General features: G+C 42.4%; 1 protein-coding gene across 1 annotated transcript; it reads right to left on the bottom strand.

The window, feature by feature from the left end:
• Nucleotides 1-2,346: 2,346 nt before the first annotated feature.
• Nucleotides 2,347-19,077, bottom strand: LOC137255507 (G-protein coupled receptor 54-like). Its single transcript, XM_067792942.1, has 4 exons — nucleotides 18,723-19,077; nucleotides 16,119-16,254; nucleotides 13,125-13,357; nucleotides 2,347-2,769 (listed from the first exon to the last, which is right to left on the bottom strand). The coding sequence occupies exons 1-4, from the start codon at nucleotides 19,074-19,076 to the stop codon at nucleotides 2,347-2,349; spliced, it is 1,146 nt and encodes a 381-aa protein (XP_067649043.1). The 5' UTR covers nucleotide 19,077.
• Between the last annotated feature and the right edge of the window lie 2,341 nt (nucleotides 19,078-21,418).

Genomic DNA, 21,418 nt, shown 5'->3' with positions numbered 1-21,418 from the left:
TGAAAAAGAGTCATTTCGATATTAATGGAAATCATCCATGACTGAACGTATTTTACAAAGACAAAAGCGTCATTTATAAATGAGAGAAATACATACGTTGATACACAGTAGAACACGGGGGTGCTGAAAGTGTCCCCTGTGAAAACAAACAGTCCATTTGTAGACGCTGCCGGTTTGTACGTCAAGAGGTTGTTTTCGGCTCTCGCTTCACCTAGTGACCAAGTCCTAGCCTACAAAGCGATACTCGCACACTACATTGAGCTGCACTTGTACTCCCGGCACGAAAATAGGAGAAAACAAAATTCCTTTGAAAATATTCCTGGACAATTTGTCACATTTCTAGCGTCTGATTTGACGTTGTTTTCTGGCTAATAAAATCTGCTGGTTCACTTGATCTCTCAGTTCCATACCACCCGCATGGTTAAATCGCATTTCGATTGATCTAATCGAATAAGCATTTTCCCTTCGATCGTTTGGAGTACTTACCCAGACCTTTCCTCGCAGGAAACGTCAAAACAGAGAAGTGTTTGGTAATGTATCTAATTACTAGGGATAGCGAGTCTCAATGTGGATCTGATTAGACTCAGATGGCCCTAGTAATGCCAATAGGTATTTATTGCCTCGCCTTTGGATGAACAGCGTAGAACCCGATAGGGCAAAATGACATTTATTTGATCTGTCTTTTACTGGCTAGTAGAACGGTTTGATACTGTTTGTGAGCAACGAGGGAGGGGGGTGAGGAGGGGGAGGAGAATGAAAGGAGGTTTACAGTTAAGTTTAAGCATGAAACGTGAAACATTATTGATGTTATATGTATTTTTAATAACTATGTGTGTTTTCGCCACGTCAAAGATGTTTGTGACAAATGTGTGTGTGTGTGTGTGTGTGTGTGTGTGTGTGTGTGTGTGTGAAAGAGTGCGTGTGAGAGGGAGAGGGAGTGTGTGTGTGTATGTGTGAGCGAAGGGGTAAGTGAATGTGGTTGTACGCCATTTTAGCAATATCCCAGTAATATCACGGCTGCGGATACCAAACCTGGCACTCACACACTGCACCAGTATGCTGGAGAATCGAATCCGGATCTCCGGACTAACGCTTTAACCACTAGTCTACCCCACCGCCCACAAAAAAGGTGAGGGTGGGGAGACTCAGGAACCATATCCTGGTGTAACCCGTACACCCAGGTGAAACATGGGGACTAATGACTGCGGCATCGGCTGTTAGCCGCAAAACATCTCCACAACAGATGTCATCTTTGAACGCCCTAGGAACGACATGATCGGAGATCGATCACGGACCTTCAGTAACCCGTTCATAACCTCTATTCACCACAATAGATTGTCAGAGTTATGAAAAAGTGATAATTAATGATAATATTTTCAGATTGACCAAACCTAGTACAGAAAGGAATAACAGCCTTTGTCAAAGATTGGATAGGTGAATCATAGTTAGCTATCTCAGGGAAGTTGACCTGTACTATAAATTGTTACTACGCAATGGGAATAACGGATTGCTTGCTTTTGAATTTGGTGTTTGGAAATTCTGGGCTTTTGTTATATTAGTGTCATGGAAATGTACGTTTTCAAAATGAAACTCATTTGTACGTTTCACTTAAAATGTGTGTGAAGTCAGACATGATCTCATCACTATATTGCTGAAATAATTCCGAAGTGACATAAAGCCCAACTCAATTCAACTGGTGTCAATTTCCAACTATCAAACGATTGCAGTATCTTAATACAGCTCCGTTTAAATCTGCTGAACACCTAAGACGTAACATAACTGTAAACAGAATTAATATATGAATTATTATTATCATATTGAATGTAATCGGTTTAAAACTCCATGCTAACAATTCAACAAGTTACCCTTACCTTCCTTCACGTCTTTGTGTTCAGTAATCCAACAAAGATCGTGAGACAAGGACAGCAGAAGGCTCTTGGTCCCGCTGCATGTGTCGTATTAGCACACTAAGTTGATGTAAATTTTGTTGTCATTTACAACGTCTATCTATTATTCATATCATATTACATGTAGAATGATTGACATGAAAGACCTGATCATACAAAATAGGATTCAATTCTTTCCATTCAGGAAAGTCGCAAGTGTTCATTCTACACATAGAAGTTTTAGTATGTGTAACTTATTTTAATTAGATTTCGAATTATCGCAGCATGCACGTTTATCTCCTTGTCCAGCCTCTAATACTTTCTTAATTCAGAGGGCAAATTTGCACACTAAAGCGAATTACAGAGTGTCTCAAGCCAGTTTTATCCTAGCATTACAAAGTAAATTCACGGGACGTTGACACCCCTCTCAGTTAGCATGTTGAATTACTCTTCATCCAAATTAGACTTTTGAGTTCTTTTGGGTATTAGACCGGTTTCTAAACGTTTCCGTCATACGGGTATCGTTCATGGCCGAATGACCAGCTTCGGTCACTGCCCAGGGTATAATACGGTTGTGCCTGGTGCATGACGGGAAGGACTTCCGGAACGCACGGCGAAATCCGTCGCCCATGAAGGCATAGACAAATGGATTCACGCAGGAGTTGAAGAAGGACAGAGTATGGGCGATGAGCTTGATGTTGTACAGGAGCTGAGTCTTGGGGAAGTTTGGGTGGAAGTGATAGGCAAGGCTGAAGGCGTGGATTGGAAGCCAGAGTGAAGCGAACAGAATCACCACAATGGCCACCATCTTGGCGACCTTGCGACGGCGTCGGTCATGCGTGGTGTTACCGGAAGTCCCTTCGCTAACCGCTGGCTGTGGATCCTGCGGGAAGAAAATGAAAGGAAATGTATTTGGTAAAATGGTTCCGGTTGTGTAGTTCTGGAAAATGAAGTCAAGGCATGCTATTTTTACACTGTCTCTTAAGTCATGGGGTTTGGTTGCTGTTTACAGCGTCTCTCAGTATTCAAGCTTTAAGACATCCATATGTAGCACCCTCCCATCATGACTTCCTTGATATAGGTGGGATACAGATGGAGTAGGATAACATCTTTCAACCAAGTCAGAAAGTCTTACCACTGATCCCGTTTGCTGTCTCGTACGACAAACATTAGTTGTTTAAAGGCAATTCTAACCTGGATTTTAGGTCGAATGTTAGATGAATGACATATGTTCATATTTCGAAAAACAACAACAAAAGGAACACCTGAAGCGGCCTTAAAGGATAATATTGTGTGCAGTAAGTAAAATGTACTTCGATTTCCACGCAGAAATTGAGGATTCGGTACTCATATACCTTTACTCCCAAACCTGGCATTTCTGGTTTGGAACTCAGACATGGGATATGTTTTTGACCCCGTAATGAAAAGGAGACTGTGACATTTCATAAAACTGTCAACTCCTTGAGAAGACATGTCATGCTTGTTATAATTATTACCACATTACCCCTACTATATTTGTGATATCGTTCCCACTCCTCATCGAATAAAACCTATGTTTCTGGGTGAACTTGTTCCCAGTGAATGTCGTCATACGAGTACATCTGGACTTTTGATCTAGGAAACTGACGCTTCTATGAAACCTGTGACCTTTAAAATATGTTCCCTCAAGCTTCCGAATTATCAAATAACAAATTGTAGCACCACATTCTATTTCCTGGTCTGAGACAGTGAACTAGAATCATCTGAGCGTCCACCAGTCTTATTATCCCCAAAGGCAATGAAAACAATGTATTTCTTTTCTTCTTTAATTAGATAAGCAGCAAATATAATTGTATAATTAGATGAATGCCGGATATTCATGCTTGTCAAATCGGAGAGAGAGAGAGAGAGCGTCATCAATGGTTACAAAGGATATTACAAACGTCCACTTCGAGACGACAGTCCAACTAAAAATTCCACGTTGCCACAACGTTATGCCTTCGTTGTTTCAATGTTAGTCTGTGGACTTCCAATTAATTTGTCACAACGTAATGGCCTGACGATGTGATTTGCCACGTTTACGTCGCCTGATGGTTCAAGTTGACTTGATGCAAACATATGTGTTAAAGTGATATTTAACGTTAATATTTGAATAGTTTTGCCAGTGGTGAACAGTACATAAGAAACAAAACGGAAATCCACTTCAATGTTTATTTGTCAATTTACATTATTGTTTTGGGTGTGTGTTTTCTGAAGCTGAAACCGAATAGTGAAGAGAGAATTTTACAGGGAATCGATTTACAAAAAAAACTCTATCGTTATTAGAAATGGTGTTGTGATACTGTGAAGAGCCCAAAGCTTAACGCTTCCTCAAAGTAAATTTGCAAAGTTGTCATTATATTATGAAATGATGAACTAATAACACTTTAACAACGTTGTGCTATGACATTACCAAGCCCCCACCTTCTCACAACGTAGCGGAAACGTTGTGTGTCAGCGGGGAGTAAGTTTTAAAAGAAAATTGAAAAAGGCTTGTCGTTAGATTTGTTTGGTCCAAATGATTACATGTCATTCAGGATATGAAAACAGCCTCTAGGGAGTGTTCTATGGAGATGTCCCTAGGGAACTCGGAAATGTTTTGGAGAAATTTATGGCCATCAACCTTTTATGCTTTTCTAGTACCCTACCCCAAAGCCGTCTCTCAACCAAAAGATGAAAAACACATTGATCTGTTTGAATCGGAATACACCTAACTTCAAACGAAATATTTTCCTCTCTTCCTAAAGAGCTGCTTCCGTGACGATAGCAAATCCTACACACTATCCGCGACGTTTGAGAGGAACCCTCACGTTAACCACATTTTGACTTATGTTCTCTTTCAGCGAAACACTGCAATTGAAATACAGCTTGAAATCCTGTCAAACAATTCTAGTTAATCCTCAATGTAATTGAATGGAAGTAGGTATTTGCCAAAAGACAAAATACAACTTCCTCCCTAAAGGACCTGTGATACTCTAATTGATATTGACAAGAGATTTCATTGATCCTGCGGATACAAAAAGCTATTTAGGTTGTTCTTTTACTAATGGGCGTTTAATGTAACGTTCCGCCATTACAGAGCTAGTGCCACGGAGGGAGTACTTTGTCTCTAGTCCTGCTTGCTATGGTTCCATCAGCTTCTTCTAGAGACCAGACATTCGGGACTAACTTCTTTTCTACTCAGCTTATGGGGGACATGGTGGTTGTACCGGGATCAGCTGTGTGCAATGTCAATGTGTGAGGTGTCTCTTAGGTTAATTTCATGCTATTCAAATCCAGTGGACTTTATCACATCCAGCGTATCCTTACATATAAAGTTAAATGTTCCTTTGCATGTCTAGTAAACACTTGAGTTTTGTCGAGTGAGTCAGTTTAGTTTTACGCCGCGCTCAGCAATATCCCAGCTATATGGCGCCGGTCTGTAAATAATCGAGTCTGGACCAGACAATCCACTGACCAACAGTATGTACATCGATGTCCACAAGTGAGAACCGATGACATGTGTCAACCAAGTCAGCCAGCCTGACCACCCGATCCCGTTGGTCGCCTCTTACGACAAGCATGGGTTGTTGAAGGCTTATTCTAGCCTGGACCTTCACGGATCTGAGTTTTGTTGATGGTTGCAAGCAAAACGTCATATTTTATATATGTAGTTCGCAAGGTTACTTCATTATAGTTAACGACGACGACCTGGGGATAATCGTGCATCGACAAGTCATTGAGTAATATAGCGAACACATTCCACGAAGTCTAACACCCTGTCCACTCGGGACTGTATCGTACGAACTCCAATGGTTGCAGGGGCCTTCTCCAACAAAAGGAGCTCCTCGACTCACAGCATACGTGATGCATACATGATAATGTACACTAAAGTGTAGTATTATTTACGTGTGTGTAAGTGTTTGCGCGCTTGTCTGTGTCTGTCGTTGTCAATGTGAATGTCACTGTTTCTTTAGGACCGCACTCAACACTGGTCTTTCCGGTCAGGTGATACGTACTCTAAGCCACGGTCCATGTTATCTGTGTAAGATGACACGCGATTTAGCATGTCCCTGTCCAGACGATTATTTTTTCTAAGCTGGAACCCCACAATGAGTGGTGAACTCCTTATTGTGGTTACCTAGTGCTATATTACAACACCAGATTCGAGGAAAAACCTCTCTTGTCTTCAGCAACAATGTCTGCCGTCAGAAGCTTCTAACGGGTTTGGGTGGTCCAGGCTCGCTGATTTGGCTAACATATTTCATTGTATCACAGTTGCGTAAATCAACGTTCCTGCTGTTGTTCACTGGATTGTGTGGTCCAGACTTGATTATTTACAGACCGCCGATAATATAGCTGGAGTATTGTTGAGTGCGGCGTAAAACAATAAGCCAAACTATACTACTGGCTCGGGTCTACCAGATACTGCTCAAAGGCTGATTGTGTCCACACATGTAATTTTCTGTATACGTATTCACATGCTTGATTTATGAATTCCATGTATTCAATGCTGAGGATTACTTGATACACGTGAACCGTTATCTATGCATTGAATATCGGGTAGATGCGTCTGTTATACCACCGCTAGTAATTGAATGCAACGGCTATTTGACCTTCAAGGAGACTAGGACTTCCTACGTATGTCAGATCGGTGGCTAGTTTCCTGTTTCAATACAGTTTCATTGACAACAATAGTGGTCACCACGCCACAAATATCTCTAATGACCATCCAAATCACATATAAATCGGGTATGGTTTGCCGAGTAAATACAACTATACAAGATGGCTATATGAACAGTGGTAAATCAATACAACCCATCTGTTTGAACACATACACACAAGGATTGGAGTGTTGATTTCTTGTTGGTCAAGGGGACTAATCGTGACATGAAGGCAATGTGAGTTAACGACATGTGACATGAAGGCAATGTGAGTTAACGACATGTGACATGAAGGCAATGTGAGTTGACGACATGTGACATGAAGGCAATGTGAGTTAACGACATGTGACATGAAGGCAATGTGAGTTAACGGCATGTGACATGAAGGCAATGTGAGTTAACGGTATGTGACATGAAGGCAATGTGAGTTAACGACGTGTGACATGAAGGCAATGTGAGTTAACGACATGTGACATGAAGGCAATGTGAGTTAACGACATGTGACATGAAGGCAATGTGAGTTAACGGCATGTGACATGAAGGCAATGTGAGTTAACGGTATGTGACATGAAGGCAATGTGAGTTAACGACATGTGACATGAAGGCAATGTGAGTTAACGACATGTGACATGAAGGCAATGTGAGTTAACGACATGTGACATGAAGGCAATGTGAGTTAACGACATGTGACATGAAGGCAATGTGAGTTAACGGCATGTGACATGAAGGCAATGTGAGTTAACGACATGTGACATGAAGGCAATGTGAGTTAACGACATGTGACATGAAGGCAATGTGAATTAACGACATGTGACATGAAGGCAATGTGAGTTAACGGCATGTGACATGAAGGCAATGTGAGTTAACGACATGTGACATGGACATTTCATATACTAGTATGTCAATGTTGTATGTGACATGAAGGCAATGTGAGTTAACGACATGTGACATGGACATTTCATATACTAGTATGTCAATGTTGTTGGTGTTTTTGTTAGTGGTGGTGTTGTGTTAGTGTTGAATTTGTGATCTGGAGTTCGTGGAGTTGGTGTTGACGGTGGTATTGGTTTTAGTGACGGTGTTGGTGTTGGTGGTGTTGGTGTTGGTGGTGTTGGTGATGGTGTTGGTGGTGTATGTGTTGTTTATGTTGTAGTAGGTGTTGTGTTGGTATTGCGTTTGTGATGGAGTTGGTGTTGGTGGTGTTGGTATTGGTGTTGTTGGTGGTGTTGGAATCGGTGGTGTTGTTGTTGGTGGTGGTATTAGTGCTGTTGATATCGGTGTAGGTGTTGTAAAAGCAGGCGGCGTTGGTGACTATTATGGTGTTGTTGTTGGTGGTGGTGGTGGTATTGGGTGTTGATGTTTGAATCGTTGGTTTTGGAGTTGGTGTTATCTGTGTAGGTTGTGTGGGTTTTGGTGGTGTTGGTGGTGTTGGAATCGGTGGTGTAGGTGTTGGTGAATATGATGGTGGTCGTGTTGTTGGTTGTGATATTAGTGCTGTTGATATCGGTGTAACTGTAGTATGTGTTGGTGGTGTTGTTGGTGGTATTAGTGCTGTTGACATCGGTGTAGGTGTTGTAGGTGTTGGTGGTGTTGGCGAATATGATGGTGGTGGTGTTTGTGTTTTTGTTGGTGATGGTGGTATTAGTGATATTGATAACAGTGTAGGTGTTGTAAGTGTTGGTGGTGTTGGTGAATATGATGGTGGGAGTTGGCGAATATGATGGTGGTGGTGTTGGTGGTGGTATTAGTGCTGTTGATATCGGTGTAGGTGGTGTAAGTGTTGGTGATATTGGTGTTTGTGGTGGTATTAGTGCTGTTGATATCGGTGTGGGTGTTGTAAGTGTTGGTGGTGTTGGTGAATATGATGGTTGTGGTGTTGTTGTTGTTGTTGATATTAGTGCTGTTGATATCGATGTAGGTGTTGTAAGTGTTGGTGGTGTTGGTGAATATGATGGTGGTACTGTTGATGGTGTAGGTGTTGTGCGTGTTGGTGTTTGAATCGTTGGTTTTGGAGTTGGTGTTATCTGTGTAGGTTGTGTGGGTGCTGGTGGTGTTGGTGTTGTCGGTGGTGTTTGAGGTGATGCTGGTGGTATTGTAGCGGTGGTGGTAATGATATTGCCGGTGATGGTGTTGACGACGTTGCAGCTGCTGCTGCTGGTGTGTTTGACGCACTAATGTACTGAGAGTGGTGACCTGCTCCTTATCCTCGTCACACTCTCGGATCACCCCACTCCAAACATACATTCAGTCCATCACCCACCCCAATCTGTGTACTGTGTATCATTATTCCTTCTGAGATAATATCTGTGACCCTCGCCTGCATCCCTCCCCCCTCCACCCCCCCCCCCCCCTCCCCCGGCCCCTAAACAGGAATGTACTGAACACCCCAGTAAGGACGTGCAACACCACAGGATAACAGCGGGATGTAATATCACGTGGAGTAATGCACGGTTTCTTTACCGCTAAATCACGACTACGATAGTTAAAGAGTCATATTGATTTGTACTATAGCGTAACGAAAGCGTTGCAATTCTAACCCACAATCACAACCTGACCTGTCTGCGATCCCCCCACCCCAACCCACCTCCATCTATTCCTCACAACGTATGTTATGTCTTAACTTAAAAAAAAACAGCCTCCTTGTACTTTTCGCGTTTTATGCCTGGACCACGAAAAAGCAAAACCGATGCACGTTTAATATTGTGATCGAAATCAAACCTCCCATGTTTTAAAGACATATGATGTTAGAGAGCATTGTGTGTTATACTATTATAACTGACGGTCACTTTCATTGCTTCGTTAGGTAAATGTTTGATGTGAAAGAAACAATCCTCAACAGATATACAATGGAGTGGTTCTCTCACGTGTGCATGTTGGTGTGTGTTTCTCTACGGCAATACAGTATATCCATTCTGCTGGTCTTAGCAGTGTGGACAGAAGATGTCTGTAATGTGTAGGTTTAAAGGCAGATACAAAAAGTATAAACTTGAACAAAAATGACAACCGTTACAAAAACGTGATCGAAATAACTACAAACATATATGTGTATAGCTAAAACACAACTGTGACGACAGTGTTGACAGCAGAAACACACACAAAAAGCGTTAATATTTTTTGTTTCATTTTCAGTAATCATCAAACACTGCTTTATACGATTCCTGCTCGGAAATGTTCCTGTGTACCGTGGGGCTGACGTACATGGAATAAGCACCCACGTGTGCACAATGTATGAGGCCCATATCTTGTGTCCACCAACAGTGATATTGCTGGAATATTGCTCATCGCGGCGTAAAAATAATCTCACTCACTCACTCTTGGGAATCCGGCGTTGTTCTTGAATCACATGACGCTATGACTGTATGCTAGTGATTCATTAACACATGCGCGCATCGATCAGTGTAGCAGGGGTCCGGGGGTAGTAACAGACATTCAGCAACCCATGCTTGCCATGAAAGGCGATGATGCTTGTCGTAAGAGGCGACTAATGGGATGGGGCGTGGTCAGGCTCGCTGACTTGGTTGACACATGTCATCGGTTCCCAATTTCGCAGATCGATGCTCACGCTGTTGATCACTGGATTGTCTGGTCCAGACTCGATAATTTACCGACCGCCGCCATGTAGCTGGAATACTGCTGAGGGCGGCGTAAACCTAAAATCACTCACTCGCTCACTCACTGTGCAGTGGCCCTATGATGATAACCAAGTCCTCGTGCCTGACTACACGGTCCCGTTAATCACCTCTTGCGACATGCTTGGGTTCGTAATATCATCTCTAGCCCCGATCTTCACGGGTGTACATGGCTGTAGCTGGGATAGTACAAAGTACTCTGCTTCAGCACACGTTTGTTATGACTGGGAGATTTTGTCGTTTATTCGTGATCACTCGTTTTATTCCGTGACCAGCCGAAGAGAGTCTTCTCGGGGGTTATGGAAAGGAGCGTGTGGTGACGAACGGTGTTGTGAGAGAGTGAGTGAGTGAGTGAGTGAATTTAGTTTTATGCCGCACTCAGCAATATTTCAGCTGTATGGTGCCGGTCTGTAAATAATCGAGTCTGGACCAGACAATCCAGTGACCAACAGCGTGAGCATCGATCTGCGAAATTGGGAACCGATGACATGTGTCAACCAAGTCAGCGAGCCTGACCATTCCGTTACTCGCCTTTCTGAGGCAAGCGTGGGTTGCTGAAGATCTATTCTGCGTTGGTGTAAGAAAGTGAAGTTGGCGCATGTGCTGTTCTCATGTGGCATATGTGAGTTATGGCCGGATTACAGTTTGAGACGTTTCATTACCACACTGTATATAAGATGCATGTATTCAGTGGCGGAATTTGTTGCTTTTATTTTCCTGTCGGTGAAGGGAATCTAGGGCCCTGTCTGGGTTGGGATCTTGTCATTTGTTTTAGTCATGAAACATGTAGCACACGGAGAATACAGTAACTATAGTTTTATGTCGCTTTAGCAATATTCCAGCAAATTCTCGGCCAGGGATATCAGCAATGGGCTTCACACATTGCCTATATACGGAGAATCAAACCCGGGCCTTTGGCGTTACGAACGAACTCTTCAACCACTAGGCCACCTCACCGCTCGGAAGAATACACAACGTACGATACCTTTGTAGAAGTATTGAAATACTTATAATCTATGCTGACCTATAGTCAGTAATCTCTCGGAGATTCGAGGCAACGTAAGCATATAGGTGTGAAGCGTGCTTGCGTGTGTGTGTGTACGCATGCGCAAGCACTAGGATCTGGTCGGTCTGATTTGATGCATGTAATGCTTGTGACTTTCTACTGTCCAGGTCGTACCACGTGCTGAGTGTAATTAGCATCTTGGGATTACAGTTACATTCTATCATGAAGTTAATCTGCAAGAAATGTAACAAGAACGTTTACCGTGACATTAATTAAGGCACGAGCCACCAAAGTATCATCGTTGTTGAAACAAGATATAGCACGATGTTTAGGCATCATATGCATGCAGTAAAATTTGGCTTAAGGAGTATGTTTCTGTCGAGAGCTGTTCGTCATATGGCTTCCTTTGAAAAGAAAAGCAGATTTCCTTACTGCGTGAATTTAACGTAAAAGTTTCGAGTAAAAGATGAGATGTTTTAAATGTTCGTATATATGTTGGTACACAGGCAAACTGTAGCGCAAATGGGGTAGCGAAGCGTAGATAATAGGACAAGTCTTCATATATGCGAGCGAAGCGAGCAAAGGTTGGCAACGAATTTCCTCGCTTCTGATCGAAATATATTTTACATCTCAAAATGAAAAATCGCCACCATCAAAGGTACACTCCCGTTTCCTCACTTGGCTGTGCTCTCACATTTCCTACCCCATGTTTAACAATTACTCACGTGAAATATGTTTTATTCAACGTTACATTTTATGCGCCACTCGTGGTATTCAGATCGTTCTTCGCCTCCATTCCCCCTTCCAGCGTCCGGTTGAACGGAGTGACGGAACACGAATAAGCAGAAATTGAAAAGAAATACCATATTGCCTAATTTTATCATGAACCTGTTGGGTTTATTTGTCACATCTGTCGTCGCTATTGTTAGAATTTTCGTAGCATTTATTCGACATAAAAACACTCCTGGCGTAATGGGCGTATGAAGCAGGGAGGAAACTGTAAGCATTCCATATGGAATAATACCCTCCTGTTCCTTTACTCCGTTGAACCGGAAGCTGGAAGGGGGAATGGAGACGGTCTGATCTACCACGAGTTGCGCTTAAAGTGTTGAATAAATAATATTTCACGTGAGTAATTGTTCAACATGGCGTTGGAAATGTGGGCGCACAACCCAGTGAAGAAATAATTGTATAATTTTGATGGTGGCGATATTTTCTTCTGACATGAAAAATATTTTTCGAACTGAAGCGAGGAATGTACGTTGTCAACCTTTGCTCGCTTCGCTCGCATGTAAGAATACTGGTCATTTTATCTATGCTGCGCAACCCATTATCGCTACATTTTGCCTATGGTTGGTGGTATCGCCTTATTCTTTAGAACTGTGCTCTATTGTAGTAAGTCACTCAAGCGTTATTGGATGCGCCTTATATATATCCCTTTGACACCAACTTAAAAACTGAGTGTACCATCCTAGGCTTATGACGTCATACATCTGCTATGACGTCAAACTCACCATACTCTTATTTATTAAACTAGCTACCTTTCCAAGCTCTATTGCAGTCATGTGAAAACGTGTCACGTTGAAACGATTTATTCAGTTTGGCAGTTACTGGTCTTGAATTATTCCCGGATCCAGTATATGTGAGTGAATTTAGTTTTACGCCGCTTTTGGTTACATTCCAGCAAATGGTTTTCACACATATGCCTATGTGGGGGTTGAACTCAGAGTGACAAACGAACGCTTTAACGCTATCGAGCCGCCCACGAATATGAGATTCGAACAAATAACGAAACCATCGACACGCCTGAAGGATAGATTTAAGCATAGCAAATATGGTCGGTTCTTTCAGCAGTGTTATTTACCCCTACGTCAATAATGAGAACTGACAACGGAATCATTCAGCAATAAATATGGATGAAGAAGGAGGTGTGTTCACTCACGTTGTCTCGCCGAGCCGTGACCTTATTCTTCCACAGATGTTTTAGGATCAGAGTGTAGCAGAGAATGATGACGGTGAGGGGGAGGACGTACGTTGCCATGACAACCGCCACGGTCACACCCCTCTGCCAGCGTGGGTCGGGCCATTCCGCTTTGCAGTAGACACGGGGGCCGAGGTAGTAGTCGCTGACGATGCGGTAGTAGAGGATGTAGGGAGTGCTTAGCGAAAACGAAGCTGAAAATAACAGTATGGGTTTAATATAGCACAAAAACATGCATAAGGAGATATTTTGTTTTATCAGATGTGGGCGTACAGTGCTAAATATGCTGCATTTAGACCTAGTACAGGTATTGGTTTACACTACTTTCAGAGCGAAGTTCATGAAAACAAATCACAATCAGCAAGTAACGCCATGTGAACCTCTGTTGGTTGGTTGTTGTCATGCAAACAATATACAATGCAACTATTTAATGTCTTTGTGTGTTGCTTAACGCCGCATTCAGCTATAGTCAAGTTACATGGCGGCAGTCTGTAAATAATCGAGTCTGGGCCAGACAATCTAGTGATCAACAGCATGGGCATCGGTGTACACAACTGGGAGACGATGACATGAGTTAACCAGGTCGGCGAGCCTGACAATTCGATCCCGTTAGTGGTGTTTTCCGACAATCATGGTTTGCTAAAGACCAATCCACGTAGAGGTGATTGAGTATAGTTACACTTCACTCACTCACTCACTCACCTCAAGAAGATAAAACAGAGATCGATCGTCCCAGAACTAGTCTAACGTGACCAAGCTGCAGTTTCCTGGTCTATGTCAGACTGTAGCATGGCGTCTCACTGTAACACTATTGAACTGTCATCTGTACGAAATAGTACCCACACCTAATACAACTTCTAACTCCTGTTTGAACACCAGCTCAAGTATCACTTCTAAAAGATTTTTGGACATGAAACCCTGTGGCAACATGGGATACAAAACAATCGTTACTTCACAGAAGTTTTACATAAGAAATGTACCATAAACCCTGGAGAGCAGTTTTACACGTGGCTGTGAATTTATTACAGATGTAATCCCAACTTTCGTACTTTTTCCACAGACTGAGAATATTTAAAACTGACACATGTGAGGAGACACTCGTTGAGACAGGCCCCCGGGACCCATCTCACCTGACACTGCGTCTGACGATGCTCGGTGGAAGAATCAGGCGGATATGTCTAAGTTTATAAAAATATTTTTTTCAATTCAATCAGTCGAGGTGTCATCCACAAGGGAGATGATGTAACATGGATGTCAAAGAATGTGATAATGTGATAATTGGAGTCAGAGAAATAGCATTATATCAACACACCTAAAAATGCTACACGTTTATAAATTCAGCTTCATGGGTTTCAGACACTAATGCCTGACTACACTAAAAAAACGTTTTGAAACTTATGTGTTTTCTTGTGTTAGTGGGGACATGTTTTTCACAATACTTTAATGTCATGCGAGTTGTCCAATAGACAAATGAAAAAGGTATTTTATGGCCGCTTCTGCTGGTATGTTACTTAAAGTAAAAAGCTTTCGTTAATCTTGATTATACAAAAGCGTGCGTAAAGGTTTGGAAACTTAGCAAACATTTATGATGGGCAAGTTTTAAATGGGTCCAGTTGCCACAGCACCTATTAAATGCGACCTGTTAATTGGCTGTCTACCTTTGGTCTAACGTCTCATTGAGGGGCGTTGATGGGCGTTGAGGAGGTAGGGTAACATAGCGCTTGAAGCGTTCGCTCGTCACGCTGAAGACCTTGGTTCGATTCCTCACATAGGTACAATAAGTCCATTTCTGGTGTTCCCCGACGTGATATTGCTGGAGTCTCATGAGATAGGAAGTACGAGCGTTAACAAGTTTTCCACCGAGAGACATCTAATGTACGCACCACCATTTGTCTTTATCACCACCCCTAAACACGTGCATGGGTTGCACGTGCACAACGCCTTAGCCTCAAAACATCATTGTTGATTTTGACGGTTTCCAAGAAGGTCGATGTCACTGTAGACCATTCATCTTGACAATCAGCTTGCATCACACAACTGCTAATCTATGTTTGGGTACTTGTGTGTTTGAAAATAGTATACAACAAGGTCGACGTCACTGTAGACCATTAATCTTGACAATCAGCTTGCATCACACAACTGCTAATCTCTGTTTGGTTACTTGTGTGTTTGAAAATGGTACACATGTTGTTTCACGTTATACAGCATTCATATTTCAAGAGCGAATAGTCTACAAACACCAATAGTAATAAGCAAGTGCAAGATGCGATGCACTCTCAAGCCAGTCATTATTATCATACACATCCGGGTTTTTTTCAATCGTAAATTAACATGAAGTTTTACTTCCTAAAAGACTATTTTTGGGGCAATCTTGAGATAACTAATTAAAAAACGAAGCGCACATTTTGCGAATGACTTCATGACGGTAAAAGACACCGAAACGTCACTTCACCAATAATCAAAAAGTTGTTATCCAGAAGTCTGTATGCTTCGATATTAAAGAAGAATTACTAATATTGAATTTGAACCAAAGAATAATGTCACCAGAGGGGAGCTTTTCGTGTGCCATGCTGCATTGTCTTCGACTGAGGCGGGTATGCTGTTGGCAATTTTCAAAGAATAACATGATAGAGGTGCTTTACACGTTGTATCTGTGAGTGAGTTTTGTTTTACGACGCACTAAGCAATACTCCAGCTATATGGTTGTGCTCTGTATGGTGGTGGTCTGGACCAGACAATCCAGTGATCAACTACATGAGCATCGATCTGCGCAATTGGGAACCGATTGTGTCAACCAAGTCAGCGAGCCTGACCACCCAATCCCGCTAGTCGCCTCTTAAGACAAGCATAGTCGCCTTTTATGGCAATCATGAATTGCTGAGGATCTATTCTACCCCGGACCTTTACGGGTCTTGTATCTGTGTCGGGAATACCCATGCCAGGTATCCTACCTACCTAACCAGATTCCGATGTTGATAAAGATGGGTACTTTCGGCGTCCTTGACCTTAAAGATCGTATGGGATGGACAATGGCGAAGTAGCGGTCAACGGTCATGGCGGTCAGCGTGAGACATGTGGCCAGTAAGTTCACCTGAAAGTCATTTGAAGGAAAACATAATTGTCTAAACAATCATTTAGTGATGAAAGGCTATTTTTGTCTGAGTATATTCAATCGGCATTTCAGTGAACAAAAATACACTATCAGGCGCGGAGCCAGGCACTTGTTGTCATCATACAGCATTCCCGCCCGATAGGTTGCAAATAAAGATAATACTGACGGCTTATCCAACTTTCTAATCAAAACTCGGGTATAACACCGGGCCTTTTTTCACAACGGTAGCTACGCTCCTGCCTACGTGCCGCAATACGTCCCGTGCGGTATCTCAGTCTGGTTCCCGGGGTCTGCTACGCTAACGCTTCGAAGCGGAAGCGCAGCAGACTCTGGGCACGCGGCTGATGGTATCTAAACTTCTTGGTCTTAAGCAAGAGACAGTAATGCATTAAGTTAAATGTCGCGAACAAGAAATAAATGTTCTATGGTGTTGACTTGATGTGTGCTGCATACAGCTGTTTGGTACTCACGTTTGTATTTAAAACATCGTAACGTTTTGATAAGGTGTGGATTAGTGGTCCATTCCAAATTTCAAATGTTTACTTTCAGCTGAGGTAAGTGATTCCTTATGAGTAAGTGAGTGAGAGTGAGTTTAATTCTGCGCCGCACTCATCAATATTTCAGCTATATGGCGGCGGTCTGTAAATAATCGAGTCTGGACCAGACAATCCAGTGATTAACAACATGAGCATCGATCTGCGCTATTGGGAACCGATGACATGTGTTAACCAAGTCAGCGAGCCTGACCACCCGATCCCGTTAGTCGCCTCTTAAGACAAGCATAGTCGCCTCTTATAGCCTCTTAAGACAAGCATAGTCGCCTCTTATAGCCTCTTAAGACAAGCATAGTCGCCTTTTATGGTAAGCATGGGTTGCTGAAAGTAAACACGGGTCGATTCCTTATGAATTATCTTGATTGTTTTATACAGTCCCTATGGGCGCTTCCATTTAGCGCAGCTGTCATCAGTACGCAGGTTGGTTGGTTCGTTGCATAACGCCGCACTCAGCGATAGTCAAGCTATTTAGTGGTTGTTTTCTGTAAATACTCGATTTGAGACCAGACCATTCAAATGATACAAATCATGAAAATCTATCTATGCAAATGGGATATGGTGACATGTGTCAACCAAGTCAGCGAGAGTGACCACCCACTCCCGTTAGTCATCTTACACGAAAAGCATGCGTTATTGAAGGCCAATTTATGCAACAAATCAACCACAGTAATGCTCAATACATATTTTGTCGAAGAGCTCTACCATCCTACATCATGTATTTAGTAACAATATAGGAGCGGTGGGGTAACCCCGTGGTTAAAACGTTTGTTCCTCACGTCGATGACAAGGGTTTGATTCCCCACATGGGTACAATGTGTGAAGCCCATTTCTGGTGCTCTCTGCCGTGATATTGCTGCAAGAGTGCTACAATCACACTCCCCCACTCACTCCGAATATGGTACATGACGACAAACCATAACACGACACTCTAGTACATGGTTGAGCAACATGCTGTTGATAATGTTGTTGATGATACAAGTACATACCTCTTTTCTGATATTCATGTAGACATGGATTCAGCATATACTGTTTGATATCGGTTCAGTGATACCACAATCGTCCTTTTCTAACCTCAGTTAATTATAAATGAGCTGGTTTATATGATCATCATTTATATCGTGTATTTGGATGTGGGTAATTTGTAATGAAAACAGATTAAGTGTTCTGTATTAAGATCTGTATTGATGAGGTTTAAGTTTAGCCCTCAGCTCAGATGTAGCATCTATTTTGTGACTATCGCGATTTGTATTATCGAGGTTCAAGTTTAGCCGTCAACTGAGAAGTAGTATGTAACTTGTTACCATCGAGATTTGTATTATCGAGGTTCAAGCGTAGCCCTCAACTGACATGAACCATTTAGTTTGTGATTATCGAGATTTCTATTAACAACGGCCAAGCTTAGCACTAAACTCAGCTGTACCATCTATTTTTTGACTATCGAAATTTGTAATAACAAGCTGCAAGGTAACAATGTGCATTCTTTTCGTTTAGCACTAAACTGAGATGTATCCCACATTTGACGACTAACGATATTTGGTATTTACGAGATTCAGATTTAGCACCATATTTTCTGACTAACAAGATTTGTAATGACTAAAATGAATGACTAAAATGTAACATTGTGTGTTCATAACTTAGTTCAACGTTAATACTCAACGCACGAGCGTAGCAGATCGTGTGACTAACACGATTTGTAAGAGTAAGTTGCGAAATTACACCTTGTATTCATAACGAGGTTCAAGATTAGAACTCAGCTGGCGAGTGTAATAATCGATATGTTTTGTGACTACGATATTAACTTTTTTCAGGTTCATTCCTAAGCTCACATAAATCAGACATTTTGTGACTAACGACATACGTATAAATGAGGTTCGAGTTTAGCCGTCAACTCACATGTATCATGTATTGGGTCAGCTTGCACACGTCGTTGCCATAGAGCCAGTCGAGCGATCCGAACATCGACGTGTTCAGCGAAACCACGATCGTCATGAACGCAAAGTCTGCAATAGCGAGGTTGATGACAAAATAACTCGTCGCCGACCTGTCGCCATGGCAACACATGACGTATATGACGATCAGGTTGCCTAGGGAACCGACTGCGATGATGATACCCCAGATGACAGTGATGAGCATGACGTGGAGGGCGGTAACCAAACAGCAACCTTCGGTGACGGTTTCGTTGGCGGAGGAGACGGACACGTTCGCGTAAAGAGACATCGTCGTTGGGTACAAAGAGGTCGTCTCCATGTCGTCCCTACAATATAGAAACACAGGTGAAAGTATGACAAAGCCTCGACGTTCACATCGCCGGGCACAAGATCTCTCAACAATAACAGAAGTGCCGTCAGTTACGTCAAACACACTTGTGCAACGGAACGTAATTGTCACATTTATGGTTAATATTGGGCGAGTAAGCATGCGCTGTACATTTATAATTACTTCATTAGCAGAAGAGGAAGCAGTCGCAATGTCACATTAGTGGATGCCTAGTACATAGAGCTTCTGTAATCCAGGTTTGTTGTATGAGACGACTAACGGGATCGGGTGCTCAGGCACGCTACCTTGGTTGACACGTAATCACATGTGGGGTTGGGGGCAATGGGTTGGGGTGTGTTGGGGAAAAAGGGATAGGACACGGTTGACAAGTGATGAAGTACATCCTAAAGATCTGGCCCTTTCGCGTAACTACCTTTGCTAAGGTAAACCCCCATTCTTTAACACTGCATTAAGGTTACCTCACGATCACCTTAGTGTTTTTTGACAAGAGGCCCTGAACTAGCGAGTGAAGGTTGAGCATGAGCTCGAGCAAGATATAACCGCCGCGGATGGCAAGCAGATACAGCGGCTTGTACTTGCTTGCTGGGATACCTCTATAAAGATGCGAAGCTTGGTGCAAACCAAACAGTAAGCGACTATAGATCCCCGCCATATCGGAGCGAATGGCTGTGCGATACCTACGACCAGCTCCGTCCACTGTCTGATTCTAGTAACTGATCACGAAGTGTTAGACTCATCTCTCCACCATCCCTTTTCTCTCTAAAGTGGCTGGCGTCCACACTTGTTTCACACTATACTGTTGTCATTCCATCTGACAACTGTGAGGCCTCATTCGGTCTCTGTGGCTTAGTCATAGTATTCTCAGGATGTCTTTTTATATAGCTGACAAGGGCAGAAGACGGTTTACATGAATCGTCCCTGTGCATGATATTTTCTTGTCGGTCAGGACATCCATCACAAAGTAGTGAAATGGTTGTCAAACGTCTGGCGATATGAACGGCCATATTCCGCTAGAAATCTGTTATCAGATCAACCAGAAGAGATTCATCCATGCCAAGACCTAGGTCTTCCGTGTGTCACCTTCTAACACCTCGATAAGGCTCAAACTGTAAGACATATCCCAAAGAAAACAGACCTCTCATACCTACTGTCCTATTAGTGGGACAAAATTCAAACGAAGATTTGCATAGATATAATTCATTGAAAAACAATTCTGACAGAAACATAGTCAGTTTATGACCAAAGCATCATTTGTTAGTCATTTGTCACATCTAATAGTCATATTAAACATAATGGCACACTTCCCTTTTTATTTACGACATATTTTCGGTCAAGCGCATATGCATCTAGTGTTACATCAGTCTCAACTGCTCATGTACACGGGAAACAACTCTCATAAACACAATTTCGAGACTGAAAGTACCTCCCTTTGACCATTAGTCCCATAAAAGGGACGGTGCTCACTTGCAAACATTATTAAGTAATGACAATGTCTCATAATTGGGCAATACTGGGTGAAAAAGAGGACCTCGCTCATCCTCGTATATTTTGTAAGGTTTCCGAATATATATATATATATATATATATATATATATATATATATATATATATATATATATATATATATATATATATATATATACAGTCCACCTTTGGCAGATTCCATAAATTGGTGGACAATAGAAGAACATATACGGTCTTACCTTTTCCGATGTGGGATCTGGGCTGTTTAGCAGGATGAAGCGATCACTTTCACAGTTTCTAGTGAAAGCAGGATGGAGGTACTACAGTCACAGTCCCTTGTAACAGAAGGATAAAGGTACTACTGTCACAGGTGCTTGTCACAGAAGGACGAAGGTACTACTGTCACAGGCCCTTGTCACAGAAGGATGAAGCTACTACTGTCACAGGTGCTTGTCAACAGAAGGACGATGCTACTACTGTCACAGTCCCTTGCCACCGAAGTATGAAGGTACTACTGACGCAATCCCTTGTAACAGAAGGATAAAGGTACTACTGTCACAGGTGCTTGTCACAAAAGGATGAAGATACTACTGTCACAGGTGCTTGTCACAAAAGGATGAAGCTACCACTGTCACAGGTGCTTGTCACAAAAGGATGAAGCCACCACTGTCACAGGTGCTTGTCACAGGAGGATGAAGATACTACTGTCACACTCCCTTTTCACAGGAGGACGAAGCTGCTACTGTCACAGTCGCTTGTCACAGAAGGATGAAGATACTACTGTTACAGGTGCTTGTCACAGGAGGATGAAGATACTACTGTCATACTCCCTTTTCACAGGAGGACGA

Source organism: Haliotis asinina, chromosome 11 (genome assembly GCF_037392515.1).
Source record: "Haliotis asinina isolate JCU_RB_2024 chromosome 11, JCU_Hal_asi_v2, whole genome shotgun sequence".
Classification (NCBI taxonomy): domain Eukaryota; kingdom Metazoa; phylum Mollusca; class Gastropoda; order Lepetellida; family Haliotidae; genus Haliotis; species Haliotis asinina.
Note: the sequence above shows the minus strand (reverse complement) of the source record. Positions and strands in the feature narration are given on the sequence as shown.